The sequence below is a fragment of the Macaca fascicularis genome, chromosome 14 (genome assembly GCF_037993035.2).
Source record: "Macaca fascicularis isolate 582-1 chromosome 14, T2T-MFA8v1.1".
Lineage (NCBI taxonomy): Eukaryota > Metazoa > Chordata > Mammalia > Primates > Cercopithecidae > Macaca > Macaca fascicularis.
In genome coordinates, this window is record NC_088388.1 from 58,833,575 (window position 1) to 58,852,720 (window position 19,146).

Consider the following 19,146-nt stretch of genomic DNA (forward strand, 5'->3'; position numbering starts at 1 on the left):
AAAGAGCTTGACTTTACAGATCTGAAAAACTATGCTGGGGTTAGACCCTTAATGACTCACAAAAGTTACTGGTCACTTGGGAGGCCCTGGTAGGAAAGGGAGCTGAGATTGCTAAGTGATGCCTCTGTCTTGATTCATGCCGGCCAAAGTATTTATGCAATGAAATACAAAATACCATACAGTCATTAAAATAATCAAGAAGATAATTTGAAATAAGTATTTAAATGTATTTCTTCTTTATTCTCAGCATGCACACCTTGATAAATGTATTTCGAAATACTGTCAAGTGAAAAGGAAACCCCAAATCATATCCATACAGCAATCAAAATTATGTATACACATGCAATTCATATGTATGTATACCTGCTCACAGACTGAGAAAACATAATATTAATGAAAATAGTTGGAGTTTAAAAATGTGTAGGACATTGTTAAAAATCCCCTTTCCATTTATTTGCAAGTTTACTTAATTATAACCTGAGTTTAAATATAAATCTAAAAGAAAAACTAGTAGATCACAATTTCAACTTCATGGATAAAAGTAGAGGACACACAGTAGATTCACTGGGGCACAACCAAGGAAAGAATAAAATGGCTACTGTTCAGCAGTGGAATGTAGGATGTTGTAAAAATCCCCTTCCCAATTTCTTTGGAAGTCGACCTAATTATAAACCTGAGTTTAAATATAAATCTAAGAGAAAAACTAGTAGAGAAAAATTTCAGCTCTGGATTAAAAGTAAAGGACACACAGTAGATTCACTGGGGCACAACCAAGGAAAGAATAAAATGGCTGCTGTTCAGCAGTGGAATGTAGGATGTTGTAAAAATCCCCTTCCCAATTTATTTGGAAGTCGACCTAATTATAAACCTGAGTTTAAACATAAATCTAAGAGAAAAACTAGTAGAGAACAATTTCAGCTTCTGGATTAAAAGTAGAAGACACACAGTAGATTCACTGGGGCACAACCAAGGAAAGAATAAAATGGCCACTGTTCAGCCTGATGCCTCTGGTCCTTATTACCTGAGGAAAGTTTATTAGAATTACTATGGTAATTATTTTTACAAATCTGATGAGCAGACTTCCCCAGCTTGTCTCAGGCAGAAGAGAGAGGGAAAATCAGCTGTATATTCTTTTCTCTGACAGATACTCGGTTCTCAGCCTTTCTTTCAGTATCTCCCAGACACTGTTGTTGAAACTACACAAAAGGAAAGCAACAGAAAACCTACTCCAAGTCCTGAAGATTACAGCTTGGATGCCGAAAGACATCACACAGAAGCTTCATTCCATTGTCTTGTAGCCAGTTTGATCCTAGATCCAGATGCGTCAGGCTCTTGTTGTGTAGAAGGGAAGTTGACAGATATTCACTGCTAAGTGAAGTGAAATGGCAATGCCTCAGCCTACAGGAAGGACAATGTGAAGAAAGATGGAATTACTGCAGTACTGTCCAGAGATTTCTCTCTTTGAAAAGATTTCATGATTTGATCCCTTATCTATTTGTCAACATTCCATTTCAGATGAAACACCCTCACTGTCAGCCTGTCTCACTTGGGAAACAGATTTACATCAAATTGGGCTACAAACTAGACTCATATTCTTCAGCATTTTTCTTACAATAAATCAAATGCTAATCTCATTACATTACACATATACATAGTACTCTACTGCAGAAGTATCTCCATGGACTAGAAGAACAGACAAATGGAGTAGAATAAGAGTAGTCATAATAAGGTAAGTACTCTTTGTACGTAATAGAAGCGGCATTTTCAAACAGTAAGGAAAATGCGTATTATGCCATTATTGCTTTTGTGCAATAGATCTGATATATGGGGAAAAATAAGTTTAAGCCTTATAACAAAATAAATCTGGAATAATTTAACATGTAAATGTTAAAAGTAAACCATAAAGAGTATGAGACGATATATGTGTATTTTTTTTAAAAAAAAGAAATGTACTTCCAATTACGACAAAACTTCTTGAAGTCGTGAGGCAGAATTTGACATCACAAAAAATTTTAAACTTATCTATTCTAAAAATGACCATAAAGTTAGAAATAAAGCAACATGCTGAGAAAATTGTTTGCAATATATATAAAATAATATTGTATATGTGATATTAATAACTATAATATATAACATATATAATAGAAAACATCAGGAAAAAACAGCCTATGAAGAGGAAATTCCTAAATATAAAAGATCAAAACAACTTGAAAAGATGCTCAACATTTAAATTACTTTAAAAGTTACTTTTCAACTTTTTAATTAATTTAGGTCAAAAAGATTATAGATGTCCAATGAGGGTGTTAAAGTGCAGGTCCCTAGACTGCTGCTGGAAATATAAACAATCTGTCTGGAAGGCAACTTAACCATATTTGATCAAATTAAAACCTTGGCTTATTAATTCAATGTTTAGAAAATTATCTAACAAAAATGAACAGAATAATCACAATGTAATTCAGACATACAACAGAGTGCTATATTTCTGTTCTGAGCTCAGATTCTAGAGTACGATAGGTGGTAGGCTTTAGTTCTGAATTCATCATTTTCTTGTGAGATATTAAACAAGGTGTATTATCTTCCTAAGGCTCACATTCCTCATCTGTAGAGGGAGGCCCCTCAAAATAGGGTGGCCAATTTGACAGCATTAGATACTATTTTGCACAATAAGCATGTTTAACACAAGATCCAGGGTAGAGTTAGGACACAATAAATGTCAATTATTAATATCATTTTCACCTTCTTCTTCATTAAGGGTAACAGGGAAAAAGCAAGGAACAGAATGTGTTCATAACATTTTACTATTTTAAACGTATTTCAAAATGTACAATATATATTAAGGATAAAACTTGAAGACACTTACACAAGGCTCTGCAGAGTACACTGTGCATGTTGCAGGGCATCACTCATAAACTTTACTCCACCATCTCCTAAGACATTGTCTGCCAAGCACAAATGTGTCAGTCTTTTATTGCTGATGAGAGCCAAAGAAAGATCCTCACAGCCAGCCTCTGTGAGACCACAGCTTTCTAAGCTGAAAAAGAAACAGAGATGAGAAGGGATCCGTCAATTCCCAAAGCTCATGCTTCTCTTCTCCTTCACAGGGAAATCAGTGGTGCTTGTAACCCCCATATCTTGACTATAAAATTAACCTCAACAAACCTATTTAAATTATGAATTCCATTGCAGCTGTTTGCAGGATATAAAACATGGAAGGGGAGAGGGGAAGCTTAGAAAAGAATGAAAGTAAAGAGCTCAATCAGAAAAAAAGATAGGTCTAAAAGTGAAGTAAAAGAGAGGGAAGTAGAAGAAGAGAAGGGGGATACATGTAGAGCTTATTCAGGATTGACAAATGAGTCAGTTAGTGTCAAGACCCAAGCAGTTCCCCCCTCAGATCATAATTAAGCTACACAGAACCAAGCAAAATGACTCTACTGAAAACAAAACAAAAACACTCACGACAGTCTCTCTAGATAACACTTTGGATGTCTTAAGGCCTCACACAAAAGCTGTACTCCATCGTCCAACAGATTATTGGTTGACAGATTCAGAAATATCAGGCTCTGGCTTCTGATGAGAACATTAAATATACTTAGACAACAAAATACAGTTAGGTTGCAGGATTCCAACCTGGAAAACAACACAGAAAGACAAGAATGACCATCCTTAGAGAAGTAGTACAACCAACACCCACCGAGCCCAAAGGTAGGAAGTTTCCTAATCTTTGGGATCTTGCCTGAAAATCCAACTTCTCTACACGGAAAAAAGTTGTTTAACTAAAGCATAAGGCTCTGACAGAGTTAAGGAGGGAAGGGAAAGAGATTGTTTATCACATTCCCACCCCCTTAATTCCCTATAAAAATATATTTGAGAGCATTCAAAAATATCTTTAAATGATAATAGTTTTTAGTCTGGGAGGAATTTCCTCTAACTACAACTTGGAAGATATGGCTTGAAGGATGAGTGTATTCTTCTATACTCTGACTTCTGAAACAGAACAGAAATAGATAGGAAGTTGGGAGCAAAAGCTGTGTCTCCCGTGAGCTCATTTATCCATGAGCCCATGTTTTCTGAGGAATCTAGTCCTTAAGAGTGAAAAACAATACGTAAATCATAAATAAAACAAAACTATTTCTAAAGATTAAGAGAAACAGAAAAAGCACATGTAGAGAGACTCATATTTAGAGACAACTTGTGCCTTGTACATGGTTGGGAGTAATACTAACCCATTGTAATGAGTCAGGCAGCAGCAGCAGCATTTCTGATATTTGGAATTTCTCTGGGTATTCCCTTTAATCAAGGACTTACCAACTTGAGTCACTCAAGAATTGTTTCTTTTCATCAAAATCAGGATATATAGAGGAAGGAACAGGAGAAGCTTCCTCCTAAGCCCAGAATTAGATCTTAATGGATGACCTAGAACATAGCCTAAGGCTGAAAAAGCTCAGCTTGCCCAAAAACCACAATTACTTTTGCACCAACCCATAACTAATAATCACCTTAAGTTAAAAACAGGCAATAGTACTTGGAAGTTTCTGGACATAAATGTACAGAAAGAAAAATGAAAGAAAATATATACCACTTATGAAGCAAAAATGGTACCGAAAACATTTTTAGAAGTTTCTAGACACGGAGTAAGATGGCCAAATAGGAACAGCTCCAGTCTCCAACTCCCAGTGCGAGTGACACAGAACACAGGTGATTTCTGCATTTTCAACTGAGGTACTGGGTTCATCTCACTAGGGAGTGCAGGACAGTCCATGCTGGTCAGCTGCTGCAGCCTGACCAGCCAGAGCTGAAGCAGGGCGAGGCATCGCCTCACCTGGGAAGCTCAAGGGGGAAGGGAATCCCTTTTCCTAGCCAGGGGAACTGAGACACACAACACCTGGAAAATCGGGTAACTCCCACCCCAATACTGTGCTCTACCAAGGATCTTAGCAAACGGACACACCAGGAGATTATATCCCACACCTGGCCAAGAGGGTCCCACCCCCACGGAGACTCCCAAATTGCTAGCACAGCAGTCTGCCATCTAACTGCAAGGCAGCAGCGAGGCTGGGGGAGGGGCGCCCGCCATGCTGAGGCTTAAGTAGATAAAGCCACTGGGAAGCTTGAACTGGGTGGAGCTCACAGCAGCTCAAGGAGTCCTGCCTGTCTCTGTAGACTCCACCTCTGGGGACAGGGCACAGCTAAACAACAACAACAACAAAAAAAAAGCAGCTGAAACCTCTGCAGACACAAACGACTCTGTCTGACAGCTTTGAAGAGAGCAGTGGATCTCCCAACATGGAGGTTGAGATCTGAGAATGGACAGACTGCCTGCTTAAGTGGGTCCACGACCCCTGAGTAGCCTAACTGGGAGACATCCCCCACTGGGGCAGACCGACACCCCACACCTCACACGGTAGAGTACACCCCTGAGAGGAAACTTCCAAAGCAAGAATCAGACAGGTACACTCGCTGTTCAGCAATATTCTATCTTCTGCAGCCTCTGCTGCTGATACCCAGGCAAACAGGGTCTGGAGTGGACCTCAAGAAATCTCCAACAGACCTACAGCTGAAGGTCCTGACTGTTAGAAGGAAAACTAACAAACAGGAAGGACACCCACACCAAAACCCCATCAGTATGTCACCAACATCAAAGACCAGAGGCAGATAAAACCACAAAGATGGGGAAAAAGCAGGGCAGAAAAGCTGGAAATTCAAAAAATAAGAGCGCATCTCCCCCTGCAAAGGAATGCAGCTCATCGCCAGCAATGGATCAAAGCTGGACGGAGAATGACTTTGACGAGGTGAGAGAAGAAGCCTCCAGTCCATCAAACTTCTCAGAGCTAAAGGAGGAATTATGTACCCAGCACAAAGAAACTAAAAATCTTGAAAAAAGAGTGGAAGAATTGATAACTAGAATAATTAATGCAGAGAAGGCCATAAACGAACTGACAGAGATGAAAACCATGACACGAGAAATACGTGACAAATGCACAAGCTTCAGTAACCGACTCGATCAACTGGAAGAAAGAGGATCGGCGATTGAATATCATTCTTATACACCAGTAACAGACAAACAGAGAGCCAAATCATGAATGAACTTCCATTCACAATTGCTTCAAAGTGAATAAAATACCTAGGAATCCAACTTACAAGGGATGTAAAGGACCTCTTCAAGGAGAACTACAAGCCACTGCTCAGTGAAATAAAAGAAGACACAAACAAATGGAAGAACATACCATGCTCATGGATAGGAAGAATTAATATCGTGAAAATGGCCATACTGCCCAAGGTAATTTATAGATTCAGTGCCATCCCCATCAAGCTACCAATGAGGTTCTTCACAGAATTGGAAAAAACTGCTTTAAAGTTCATATGGAACCAAAAAAGAGCCTGCATTGCCAAGACAATCCTAAGCCAAAAGAACAAAGCTGGAGGCATCATGCTGACTGACTTCATACTATACTACAAGGCTACAGTAACCAAAACAGCATGGTACTGGTACCAAAACACAGATATAGACCAATGGAACAGAACAGAGTCCTCAGAAATAATACCACACATCTACAGCCACCTGATCTTTGACAAACCTCAGAAAAACAAGAAATGGGGAAAGGATTCTCTATTTAATAAATGGTGCTGGGAAAATTGGCTAGCCATAAGTAGAAAGCTGAAACTGGATCCTTTCCTTACTCCTTATACGAAAATTAATTCAAGATGGATTAGGGACTTAAATGTTAGACCTAATACCATATAAACCCTAGAAGAAAACCTAGGTAATATCATTCAGGACATAGGCGTGGGCAAGGACTTCATGTCTAAAACACCAAAAGCAATGGCAACAAAAGCCAAAATTGACAAACGGGATCTAATTAAACTAAAGAGCTTCTCCACAGCAAAAGAAACTACCATCAGAGTGAACAGGCAACCTACAGAATGGGAGAAAATTTTTGCAATCTACTCATCTGACAAAGGGCTAATATCCAGAACCTACAAAGAACTCAAATTTACAAGAAAAAACAAACAACCCCATTCAAAAAGTAGGCAAAGGATATGAACAGACACTTCTCAAAAGAAGACATTCATACAGCCAACAGACACATGAAAAAATGCTCATCATCACTTGCCATCAGATAAATGCAAATCAAAACCACAATGAGATACCATCTCACACCAGTTAGAATGGCAATCATTAAAAAGTCAGGAAGCAACAGGTGCTGGAGAGGATGTGGAGAAATAGGAACACTTTTACACTGTTGGTGGGATTGTAAACTAGTTCAACCATTATGGAAAACAGTATGGCGATTCCTCAAGGATCTAGAACTAGAAGTACCATATGACCCAGCCATCCCATTACTGGGTATATACCCAAAGGATTATAAATCGTGCTGCTATAAAGACACATGCACACGTATGTTTATTGCGGCACTATTCACAATAGCAAAGACTTGGAATCAACCCAAATGTCCATCAGTGACAGACTGGATTAAGAAAATGTGGCACATATACACCATGGAATACTATGCAGCCATAAAAAAGGATGAGTTCATGTCCTTTGTAAGGACATGGATGCAGCTGGAAATCATCATTCTCAGCAAACTATCGCAAGAACAGAAAACCAAACACTGCATGTTCTCACTCATAGGTGGGAACTGAACAATGAGATCACTTGGACTCGGGAAGGGGAACATCACACACCAGGGCCTATCATGGGGAGGGGGGAGGGGGGAGGGATTGCATTGGGAGTTATACCTGATGTAAATGACGAGTTGATGGGTGCTGATGAGTTGATGGGTGCAGCACGCCTACATGGCACAAGTATACATATGTAACAAACCTGCACGTTATGCACATGTACCCTAGAACTTAAAGTATAATAATAAAAAACAAAACAAAACAAAACAAAAAGTTTCTAACTATAGATACAATTATTAAATAGTTGGTAGTTCATTTTCTGTTATCCTTCCCATGTTATGAGTTTCTTGAGGTTTTTTTTTTTTGTATTAGTGGTAATAGAATTTCAGCTATGGGACTGCTTAACTCTTTATGTATGAAATATTAGCCTCATTAAAACAAAATGTTCCCTCTTTCCCCTGCAGCTGCAAAGAAAAGCAGAGAGTATTATAAATCAGAAAATCTTTTATAAGGATAATTTTGTTTTATTGTAATAATGAAATCTTATAAGAGACCTGGACTTTAGAAATTATTGCTATGCCTTGTGAAAACAACCCTTACCTACTATTAAGTCTGTACTTTTTATCAGTTGTCTTACTTTGTGTCACTGGTGTAATATTCACATTGGTATTTCTGAATTCCTAAATTTTACAAATATTGAAAAGATTTTTTCAAATCAGAAAAAAATCATTAACATTCTCCTCTCACATGTATAAAGTAATAAAAAATATAACCCTTTCCTAATTTTCTAGAGTTTGGAGGTTTTTTTCTCACCTGTATTAATATGTAACATCAATCACCAGTGATTCAATCAAAAGGGAAGCCAAAAGCTGAGGATTATGGCTCCAAACTGACCCCTAAATATAAGCCAGCAAAATGGGAGACAAATTAGCTTATCACTTATATTTAGGTCCTTCTTAGGAGCCTGCACAACTTCCTCTTAATAGTGCTACCAAAATGACACCCTTGGCTAAAAATTTCCAAAGCCCAAAGCTCCTTAAAAGTAAGCAAGTTATGAATGTTTTTGTTGTCCTTATTGCTTGCTGTCTGTAGCACTGACCGGCTGTTATTGGGTATAGGTCCGTAAGATGGTACGGATGCTGTCGACTTAGAGAACCCATGTTCCATCTACCTGGAATATGCTCTTGGTTTGAGAGTTGGCCAGGGTAGGATTTTAAATGATGCAAGACACTGGAGCTTTCTTTATGAGTTGAGCCCTGTTGGAGTAAGTTCTCCTGTCCTGCTAGCAAACAAGAATCAGAAAACTGCCATTACCTGAAAAAGGGGTCATTCCTCAGTAAAGAGGAACTGCTACTCCTGAAGATGAACTCCCAGGAACTCAGAGAAGCCATGTAAATGTATTTTTCCCTTCTGAAAATGTTTGCTGTGTAATTTCCAGGTTTCTCAAGAACTTCATAATTTATTTTTGTTTTTTGAGTATGAGATTATTTTTCTGATATGTATTAGAAATTAAGAGATAACAGGAGAGTTGTTGCTGAAGCTATATGGTTTCAGGACCTGTTTGTTTCTAAGGATCAATATAAATGTACTGCAGGTGACAGAGGAATGATATTTCCAAGAGAAGGACCATTTCCACTAACAGGATAGGCTTCATGTGCCTATTCTAAATCAAGGTGAATCATTAGATAAACTGATTGGCTCTGTAATTTGAGATTTTGATTTTACCACAATGAGAAATAAAAATACAACATGCAGAGATAAACCTACACATCTACAGTGGAGTCGTTTTTGACAAAGGTGCCAAGAACATACATGGCAGAAAGGACAGTCTCTTTAGTAAATGGTGCTGGGAAAACTGGATATTCATATGTAAAAGAAGGACACTAGACTTCTATCTATCAACATATACAAAAATCAAACCAAAATAGATTAAAGACTTCAATCTAAGACTTCAAACTATTTAACTATTAAAATAAAACATAGGGGAAATGCTCCAGGACATTGGATTGGTCAATGATTTCTTGAGTAATACCCCACAAGCATAGGCAACCAAAGCAAAAATGGACAAATGGGATAATATCAGGTTAAAAAGCTTCTGCACAGCAAAAGAAACAACCAACAAAGTGAACGGACAACCCACAAAATGGAAGAAAATATGTGCAAACTACCCATTTGACAAAGGGTTAATAATGAGAATATATTATACAAGGAGCTCAAACAACACTACAGGAAAAAAATCTAATTATCCAATTAAAAATGCGCAAAAGATCTGAATCGACATTTCTCAAAAGAAGACATACAAATGGCATCTGCGAAGGTGCTCACCATCATTAATCATCAGAGAAATGTAAATCAAAACTACAAGAGGCCGGGCGCGGTGGCTCAAGCCTGTAATCCCAGCACTTTGGGAGGCCGAGACGGGCGGATCACGAGGTCAGGAGATCGAGACCATCCTGGCTAACACGGTGAAACCCCGTCTCTACTAAAAATACAAAAAAAAAAAAAAAAAAAAAAAAAAAAAGCCGGGCGAGGTGGCGGGCGCCTGTAGTTCCAGCTGCTCAGGAGGCTGAGGCAGGAGAATTGCGCGAACCCGGGAGGCGGAGCTTGCAGTGAGCGGAGATCTGGCCACTGCACTCCAGCCTGGGCGACAGAGGCAGACTCCGTCTCAAAAAAAAAAAAAAAACTACAAGAAATTACTTCACTCCAGCAAAAATGACCTATCCAAAAGTCAGTCAATAACAAATACTGGTGAGGTTGTGGAGAAAAGGGAACCCTCTTACACTGTTAGTAGCAGTGCAAATTGACACAGCTATTAAGGAGAACAATTTGGAGGTTCCTCAAAAAAAAAAAAAAAAAAAAAAAAAAAACTAGAGCTACCGTATGATCCAACAATTCCACTGTGGAGTATATACCCAAAAGAAAGAAAATCAGTGTATTGAAGAGATATCTGCACTCCCACGTTTACTGCAGCACTATTCACAATAGCCAAGATTTGGAAGCAACCTAAATGTCCATCAAAAGGTGAATGGATAAAGAAAATGTGGTACATATACACAATGGAGTACTATTCAGCCATAAAAAAGAATGAGATACTGTCATTTGCAACAACATGGATAGAACTGAAGATCATTATATTAAGCAAAATAAGCCAGGCACAGAAAGACAAACTTTCCATGTTCTTATTTGTGGGAGTGAAAAATGAAAATAATTGAACTCATGGAGACAGAGAGTAGAATGGTGGTTATTAGAGGCTAGGAAGGGTAGTGGGGGAAAGAGGGGAAGAGGGGATGGTTAATGGGTACAAAAAATAGTTAGAAATAATGAATAAGACTGAGTATTTGCTAGGACAACAGGGTGACTATAGTAAAAAATAATTGTACATTTTAAAATAACTAAAAGAGTATACTTGGATTATTTAATACAAAGGATAAATGCTTGAGGTGATAGATACCCCATTTACCTTGATGTGATTATTATGCATTGCATGCTTGTATCAAAATATTGCATGTGACCCATAAGTATACACACCTACTATGTATCTACAAAAATTGAAAATACAAAAGTGAAAGTAAAAAAATGCAAAATCCTCTCAGAAAAAAATACAAATGATAGCTTTTGAGATCACAAAATGTTCTACATTTCTTTAATGAGAAATCTAAATTAAAGCATTTCCTAAGTATCCTACAATTCTCCTGTGGACATATTACTTACACTTATATTTTAAAGTGTATATATATAGCTATATATAGCTATAACTATAGATATAGATATAGATATGAGTTAAATGAGTTAAATAAATGACCAGCATCTTATAAACCAGAAGCTTATAAATCTGGGAATCAGCCAAGATTATAAATATTTTATACTATCTGGGTCAAGTGGTCAAGTTTTGAGGTATCGCATTGTTTGGCTATATTGTTAGTTATCAACAGTGGTTATATTATTCCTAATATTAACTTAAATACAGTTTCCAAACTTACTGATTTTGAAATGTTGAAGTAATATAGTATTTTAAAGATTAGTTCACAGTTTATCTAAATGTTTCTAGAGAGGTTTAATTTCAAAGTGGGAAAATAAATTACTGTCTTACCACAGAATTTGTTCTTCATATTAAAATAAAGACAGCAAAAATCAATATATTGCCTTATAATCCATATTATTTCTGTTCAAAACGTTATGATCTCAACCTTTAAAGGATATTTCACTTAAACTTTATTTGGTATGATTATGAAGCTGTGTATACTATATATATCATGGTTTATTAATGAATAAAAGAAACATTTTGAATGGAGAAGAAGACTGGTAGTTTAATCTCTGCTTGCTGGGTAGTCTGCCCAGGTGGCAGAACCTCGGTTTTAAAGTGTATATTCTCATTTCTCCAAATTCTGTTTACATTTATGATGACTCATTAGACACTTCATGATTATAAACAACTGTAATGAGTCACAAAGGTTCCTCACTCCCGAAAAAGCAAAAATTTCTATTGGTCCATATGCTATCTACCTGTTAAGTAATATTTCACGCTAGTTGATAATGAGACACAGCTGTGGATATTTGCCATTCTCAGGCAAGTTCCTCTTAGCCAGCTTATTTTTTTTTCTTTCTTCCTTCTTTTTGACATTTTTTTAACACAGAGTCTTGCTCTGTTGCCCAGACTGGAGTGCGGTGGTGCCATCTTGCCTCACTACAACTTCCGCCTCCCAGGTTTCAAGCAATTCTCCTGTCTCAGCCTCCTGAGTAGCTGGGATTACAGGTGTGCATCATCATGACCGGCTAGTTTTTATATTTTTAGTAGAGATGGGGTTTTGCCATGTTGGCCAGGCTGGTCTTGAACTCCTAGCCTCAAGTGATCCAGAGTGGCCAGCCTCCCAAAATGCTGGGATTACAGGCGTGAGACACCACACCTGGCCTTATCTAACTCTTCTAGATGCCCCCTTTCTGAAATATTAGTCTTCTAATTCAAAGTCTATGAAGATATAGAGAGTGCTCTGCATTTATATGCCATTTTGGTACCCTTCAGGTGGCTGTGCTGTGGAAGCAACAATCGTTCCCTTACCTTGCTTACGAAGCCCCACTGGCAGAGCATATGCAAACTAAGAAGAGATTCTGGTCACAATTAGAAATTATTGGACTATGCCAAGGTTTCTGTTTTTGTTTTTGGCCTCTCCTTGCTCAGCAAATTTTAAGAACTCACTTTAAAGCATATTTTAAGACCCATTATAAGGCCTATATTGTGGAAAAATCTATCAAGACAAAGAGAATAGATCTTTCTCCTCTTCTTGAGGGAAGCCTTTGGTAAATATTATAGTAAGGTATTCTCATGAAAATTAGTGATTATGGGTCAGGTGCGGTGGCTCACACCTGTAATCCCAACACTTCCGGAGGCCAAGGCAGGCAGATCACAAGTTCAGGAGATTGAGACCATCCTGGCCAACATGATGAAACCCCATCTCTACTAAAAATACAAAAATTAGCCGGGCGTGGTGGCGTGGGCCTGTAGTCCCAGCTACTCAGGAAGCTGAGGCAGGAGAATCGCTTGAACCCAGGAGGCAGAGGTGGAGGCTGCAGTGAGCAGAGATCACACCACTGCACTCCAGCCTGGGTGACAGAGCGAGACTCTGTTTCCAAAAAAGAAAGAAGAAAATTAGCGATTATGTATCCTTTCGGTATGTTCATGTACAGGGGCTCATGTGAGCAATTTAAAGTTTTAAAAGATATTTTATTTATAAATTAGCCAAGTTCTAATAATAACTGGGGATCATATGTTGCAAGACAGGCTGGCAAAGTCCTACTGATGTATCAACACTACTGATGTATCAACATTGCTTACATCATCTAGAAACAGAGAGAGTATAACACCAAAATGCAATTCTAGAAACTTGTGCATGGTCTATACACAAACCAAACTAATGAGGATATTCATACTACCTGTGACTCTTATAACATGAGATACGAAGCAAACAGAAAACTGGACCTTCTCCCACAGGAAATGTTAGTAAGGCCACTGATTACTCCTCAGTGGCCACCCACACTGGGGGAACATGCAGTCCCACATAATGGAGTATTAGATTATTACAAAGCTCTGATGACTTTTGCCAAAGCATTGTATTCACTGTTGCAAGGAGCCCTACTAGTTGACTCAGAAAGATGGTTTTCTATTTGAAATCCTGGCAACTTGGTCTGTATCAAGGCTTACCAGCAGACAACATTACTCAAACCTCAAATGGAAGGGACCTTATCAAGTCCCACTGGTCTGTCAAGCGCCAAGCTTTTTTTGTCTTGGATCCACAGCTCCCACTGTAAGAAAACATCTTTCCTCTTTTCCTCAATTTAACAGCTTTTTGCTACTAATACATTTTATTTTTAGACATAGGAATCAGTGACATACTTCTCACCTGAGTTTCAGACCAGAGATGTAGATTACAGAAAATTCCTCATAATATCTTAAAACTACTTAGTAGGTAAAACCTTTACTCTGAGCTGTCTTGCTAACAACTGAACTCAACCTATGTTTGAGAATTATCCAACAACTTTCCAGATATGCTGTAAGTGAATTCCATCTTACAAAAACTGATAAGAGTTTTAAAAATGTCAAAGAAAGTCTTATTCCAGACTTCACTTACTTTTCCTACACCTGGATTGTAATTAGCTTCCTACAAATACAGATCTACTTTGGCCCTTCATGCATCAAGCTTCAGTCTTGGCCACCTTGAACTGAGTCCAGGGCTTATAAAAACTTCTAATGTAAAACTTACTGTAACTATTTGTTTTGTCTGGTTTTGTCAGAAACCTATTTCATTGCCTTTCATTGGAAAATAAAATATTTCTTAGAACCTGTCACACAATGTGGAGAACAGTATGATTGCTAATCCTCTCGCTTTCATCAGCCAAAGAAGAGTCACCACTAAGATCAATAGTGTGTGGTAGCCAGCAAGCACCTCGAAAGAGAACCATTTCCACGCTGTTCTTTCTCAGCCTTCTGGGCTGGTCACTGAGTTGCAGTTCTAAATTGAGGGGGAGTCACCATCAAAAATCAAATAAAAGTGAGTCTGTCCCAGCACTGCCCCCAGTTACTTAAAGAACATCCCCCAGTGTGTTATTTTCTATGAGAGTTCAAAGATACAACAAATCTATTCCAGCACTTAAATATTAGAGGTGTTAAATATTTATAAATTCTGAATGTGCTCTTATTCCCTCCACCAGCAGATTTAGGAGACACAGAGAACCACACAATGAGAAATCTTCCTGGGGAGATAGGAGGAGTGAAAGTCCTACCAGAACGAAATCAGCTTGATTCTACTGATGCTTGCTACCCCATATCATGAAAGTAGATTTAAGCCAGTCTTATGAATAGCAAATCCAGGCTGTAAGAGTCTACTTGGATAGACAAAAACCTCAATTATAAAAACAAAACAAGAGAAAACAACTCAAAGCTTACCTGAGAGTCTGTAGTTTACACTCTGGGTGTTTCAAGGCTTCACATAATGACTTTACTCCATTATCCCCTATATCACTCCCTTTTAGGTCAAGATGCATCAGATTCTGGTTATGAATCAAAGAAGTAGAGATATCCTGACAACCATCAGGGAAAGTGATACATTTCAACCTTCAGAAGAAAAGCATGCAGGAGGTATTACAAAATCATTTCTCTCCTTGGTTACAGGATCTCTTTCTTTTCAATCTAATTCTTGGATATTACATGAATATTCTTTTATCTTATTTTCATCTAAAACAATTGGGTTATAACTTCAATTTCTATTTATGTCCTGATAATTGACATTCCCAAGTTTTTTTTACCTTAAGGCAAAAGAAGGTGATAACATCATGAAAAGCAGAAGAGGAGCCTCTTAAACTTGTAATCCCAGGAATGACTATCAAAAATTATCAGGGCCATTCCAAGTACTAAAATAACATTAATTCACAATAGCCAAATCTTTAAATAATCCAAGGTTAATTCACAATTAGCATCAACTGTTTGATGTGCAGTAATAACAAAACACTGTTGCAAAACATACTATGCCATCTTGGGGACTTTGCTAGTTGTAGGAGGCAGGTGTACAGAGGCAGCCCAAGCAAAATAATGAAGTTAAATCTGCCAATTTTTGTCCTACTTTCTACCTGCTAACTCAGTCAATGTCAGATATTTCTGATTCTTCTATAGTGTCTCTGCTAGTCCCCAATGCCCTTCTGTTCACTGTCCAAAACCTTGCTTTGTAACACCACCTTTCCTCCCTTCTGCCCACCACCCACCCTCACTCCCCTCACCCCAGGCAAGTACACACAGGAAAATAAAGATTTTACCCATTTACAGCACTAACCATCCTCATCTAGTAAAAGTGCCTAAGGCACTCAGTAAATATAAATGGCACCATCTCACTTATTAGGGAAAAGAGACCACAGTAAGACCACATTAAGGTGGCAGACAGAGAACAGTCATCATGGCATCCTCCCACTGATGCAACCCTCCCATTCTAAGAAAGGAAGTCAATTAACCCAGAAGGGATTGGCTATGGTGAAGATCTGAATTGATGACATCCTGTGAAGGGACAATATGGGGTAAATGTTTAGGGATGAGTGGAAAGGACTTCCAGGAACCCCTTAATCATAACATACATCTAGTTGCCTTACTACATCTATATGGAAGGCCAGACCTACTCTAGATGCTTGAAATCCAAGGTCAGAACTTACTAAAAACACTGAGATCGGGAGGAAAATATTTGATGAGAAGCCTGTCCCCACCCCCCGCCCAAAATAACATCTATTTTTAGTACTAATGGAAACAAAGATCTATCATTTGTTCAGCATTCAGTTCATACCAAACGACAAATGTACCTTGCACACATTTACAGACACAAAATACAGAGGAGATTAGGATCAGTTTCAGCTCCTAGTGGAGTCCTTACAGAAAAGGGTAAGAGACATGTGAACATTCAACGTTTTAAAGTGATTGAGTATCTAGAATCAAATTAAGATAAAATTTTAAAAAGACTGACAGCAGCAAATGTTGGCAAAGATTACCCTTATTCTTAATAGGTTAAAAACTGGAAACCGCCAGGGGTCTTTTAACAAGAGAATGAATAAACAAATTATAGTATTGTTATACAATGGAATACTAATCAGCAGTAAAAAAGAAACTACTGAAAGTTGCAACAACATGGATAAATTTTAGAAGATGTTTTGTTGAGCACAAGAAGATGCATACAGCCAGGTGTGGTGACTCATGCCTGTAATCCCAGCATTTTAGGAGGCCAAGGTGGGCAGATCACTTGAGGTCAGAAGTTCGAGACCAGCTTGGCCAAGATGGTGAAACCCCGTCTCTACTAAAAATACAAAAATTAGCCAGGTGTGGTGGCACGTGCCTGTAGTCCCACCTGCTCGGGAGGCTGAGGCAGGAGAATGGCTTGAACCTGGGAGGCGGAGGTTGCAGTGAGCTGAGATTGCACCACTATACTCCAGCCTGGCAACAGAGCAAGACTGTCACAAAAAAAAAAAAAAGAGAAAAGAAAAAGAAAGAAGATAAATTTAAAAAAAAATACATGCTGTGGAATCAATCAAAATGATTCCAAAAAGACACAAATTATTGTCTCTGGGACTGGATGGGGTCAGAAAATTGAACAGAAAGGGATAGGCTGGGCATTGCGGCTCATGCCTGTAATCCCAGCACTTTAGGAGGCTGAGGCAGGAGGATCTCCTCAGCCCAGAAGTTTCAGACCAGCCTGGGCAACACAGTGAGATCCTATCTCTATGAAATAAAATAAAAAAAAAATCGCCTGGCATGGTGGTACATGCCTGTAATCCCAGTTACTTGGGAGGCTGAGGTGGCAGGATTGCTTGAGCCCAGGAGTTCCAACTGCGATGGCATTGTTGCATTCCAGTCTGGGCAACAGAGTAAGATCCTGTCTCAAGAAAAAAAAAGAAAAGGGGTATAAGGGAACTTTCTGAGATAAATGAAAATATTTTCTATCGTTTTGGATGTGTTGATTACAAAGATGTTTACATTTGTCAAAACTCAACAAACTGAACATTATTTGTGCACTTTATTAAATGCAAATTTTTCCTCAACAGAAAAAATTTAAGAAGATAGTAAGTTCCAGAACATGTCCTTGAAAGTGCATTGGTGACCTGCCTAGAATGTTTTAGCTCTGTGCTCTTCACTTAGAAAGTTCTTAATCAAGCCTGAAAAACCCATGTAAACAGCTCCTATGCCCTGTGGAATCACTCTGAGAACAAGTTAGTAATGATCTCATGTCCCCAGAGGATTCTGTTGTTCCTGTTTGAGTATTTTACACAGTGGCTTGTAAGTATTTGCTAGCATTGGCTTCCCCTAACGAGTATGAGTGGAAGGTGGAACACAAAGAAATTAGAATTACTCCATTAAATTTTCTCATACCAGACTTACAGTAGCTTTTGTAGTTTACAGTTTGGGTGCCTTAGTTCTTGATGCAGGATATTCATTGCTGATTTATCAAGGTTGCTATGGCACAGGTCCAGTTCTCTCAAATGTTCATTTGTATGAAGCACAGAACAGAGATCTTGCCACCAGTGAGTAATGCGATCACCATCCCTTTGCATAAATAATTAAAAAAAGAAAAACAATGCTGATTTTATTTCAGCCTAGGCAACTCTCAGAAGATAGTATTGGGGTAAAAGTAAGTGTATTTTGGAAAGGCAAGAGCATACAGTGCAGCTCCACCATGGGCACAGTCCATAAGGAAGTCTTCCTCTGGGCACTCTAGAGGCCTTATTTGTCCAACAGCTCTCCCACTTCCCATCCACTCCCCTCAACACACACAAAATAAAAACCAGAGAGGCTTTACTTTAGATGAAGCAACTCAGGAGGGATAAGAGAGAAGTATTCAAATACTTGAAGAGCCAATATCAAAAAGAAAAATAAAATTCGGTCACAAAGAATATGATTAGGATTAGTGGGTAGACATTAGGTGTAAAGTGGTATAGATTAAAAACCACAGGCCTGAGACCCAGGTCTACCACTTACTAGCCATATTAAGAGAGTTGCATCAATTCTTTAAGTTACAAGTTTTCATCATCTATAAAATGGAAATGTTATCTCCTTTCACAGAGTTGTGGAAATTTAATAGTGCATTTTAAAGGGTACACAAAAGCACACTGTAAACTTTAAATACTTTATGATTTAATTATTAGAAATATTGTCAATAAACTCATGAACAAATAAAGGGTAATAAAACAGGGGACAACCTGGTGATTATAAGCTCAACAATGGAGCAGCTCTGAGTCCCAATTCAGCTCGGCCACTCACTAAACTGAGTTATTCTGGAAAATTTACTAACCCATGTGAGCCTCAGCTTCATCATCTTGATAAATGAAGATAACAGTATCTATTTTTTAGGATTACTGTGAAGATTCAATAAGGCAATATATAGAAAATGCTTAGCAAATGTCTCATGCTGTAAGTGTTCCTAGTAATCAGTAACTGTTATATACATATATGTGTATATATTAAGTATAATATATATTAAAATATATAAAAGTCTAGTATGTTGCCTT

General features: G+C 38.2%; 1 protein-coding gene across 1 annotated transcript in view; it reads right to left on the reverse strand.

Moving 5' to 3' along the window:
* NLRP14 (NLR family pyrin domain containing 14) overlaps window positions 1-19,146 on the reverse strand; it is a 44,553-nt gene that overhangs the window by 10,843 nt on the left and 14,564 nt on the right. The window contains exons 5-9 of the mRNA XM_005578755.5: window positions 18,020-18,184; window positions 15,059-15,226; window positions 3,457-3,627; window positions 2,861-3,031; window positions 1,228-1,398 (exon numbers count right to left, since the gene is read on the reverse strand). Of these exons, the coding sequence (XP_005578812.3) occupies window positions 1,228-1,398; window positions 2,861-3,031; window positions 3,457-3,627; window positions 15,059-15,226; window positions 18,020-18,184 (846 nt within the window). The remainder of the gene's footprint in view (window positions 1-1,227; window positions 1,399-2,860; window positions 3,032-3,456; window positions 3,628-15,058; window positions 15,227-18,019; window positions 18,185-19,146) is intronic.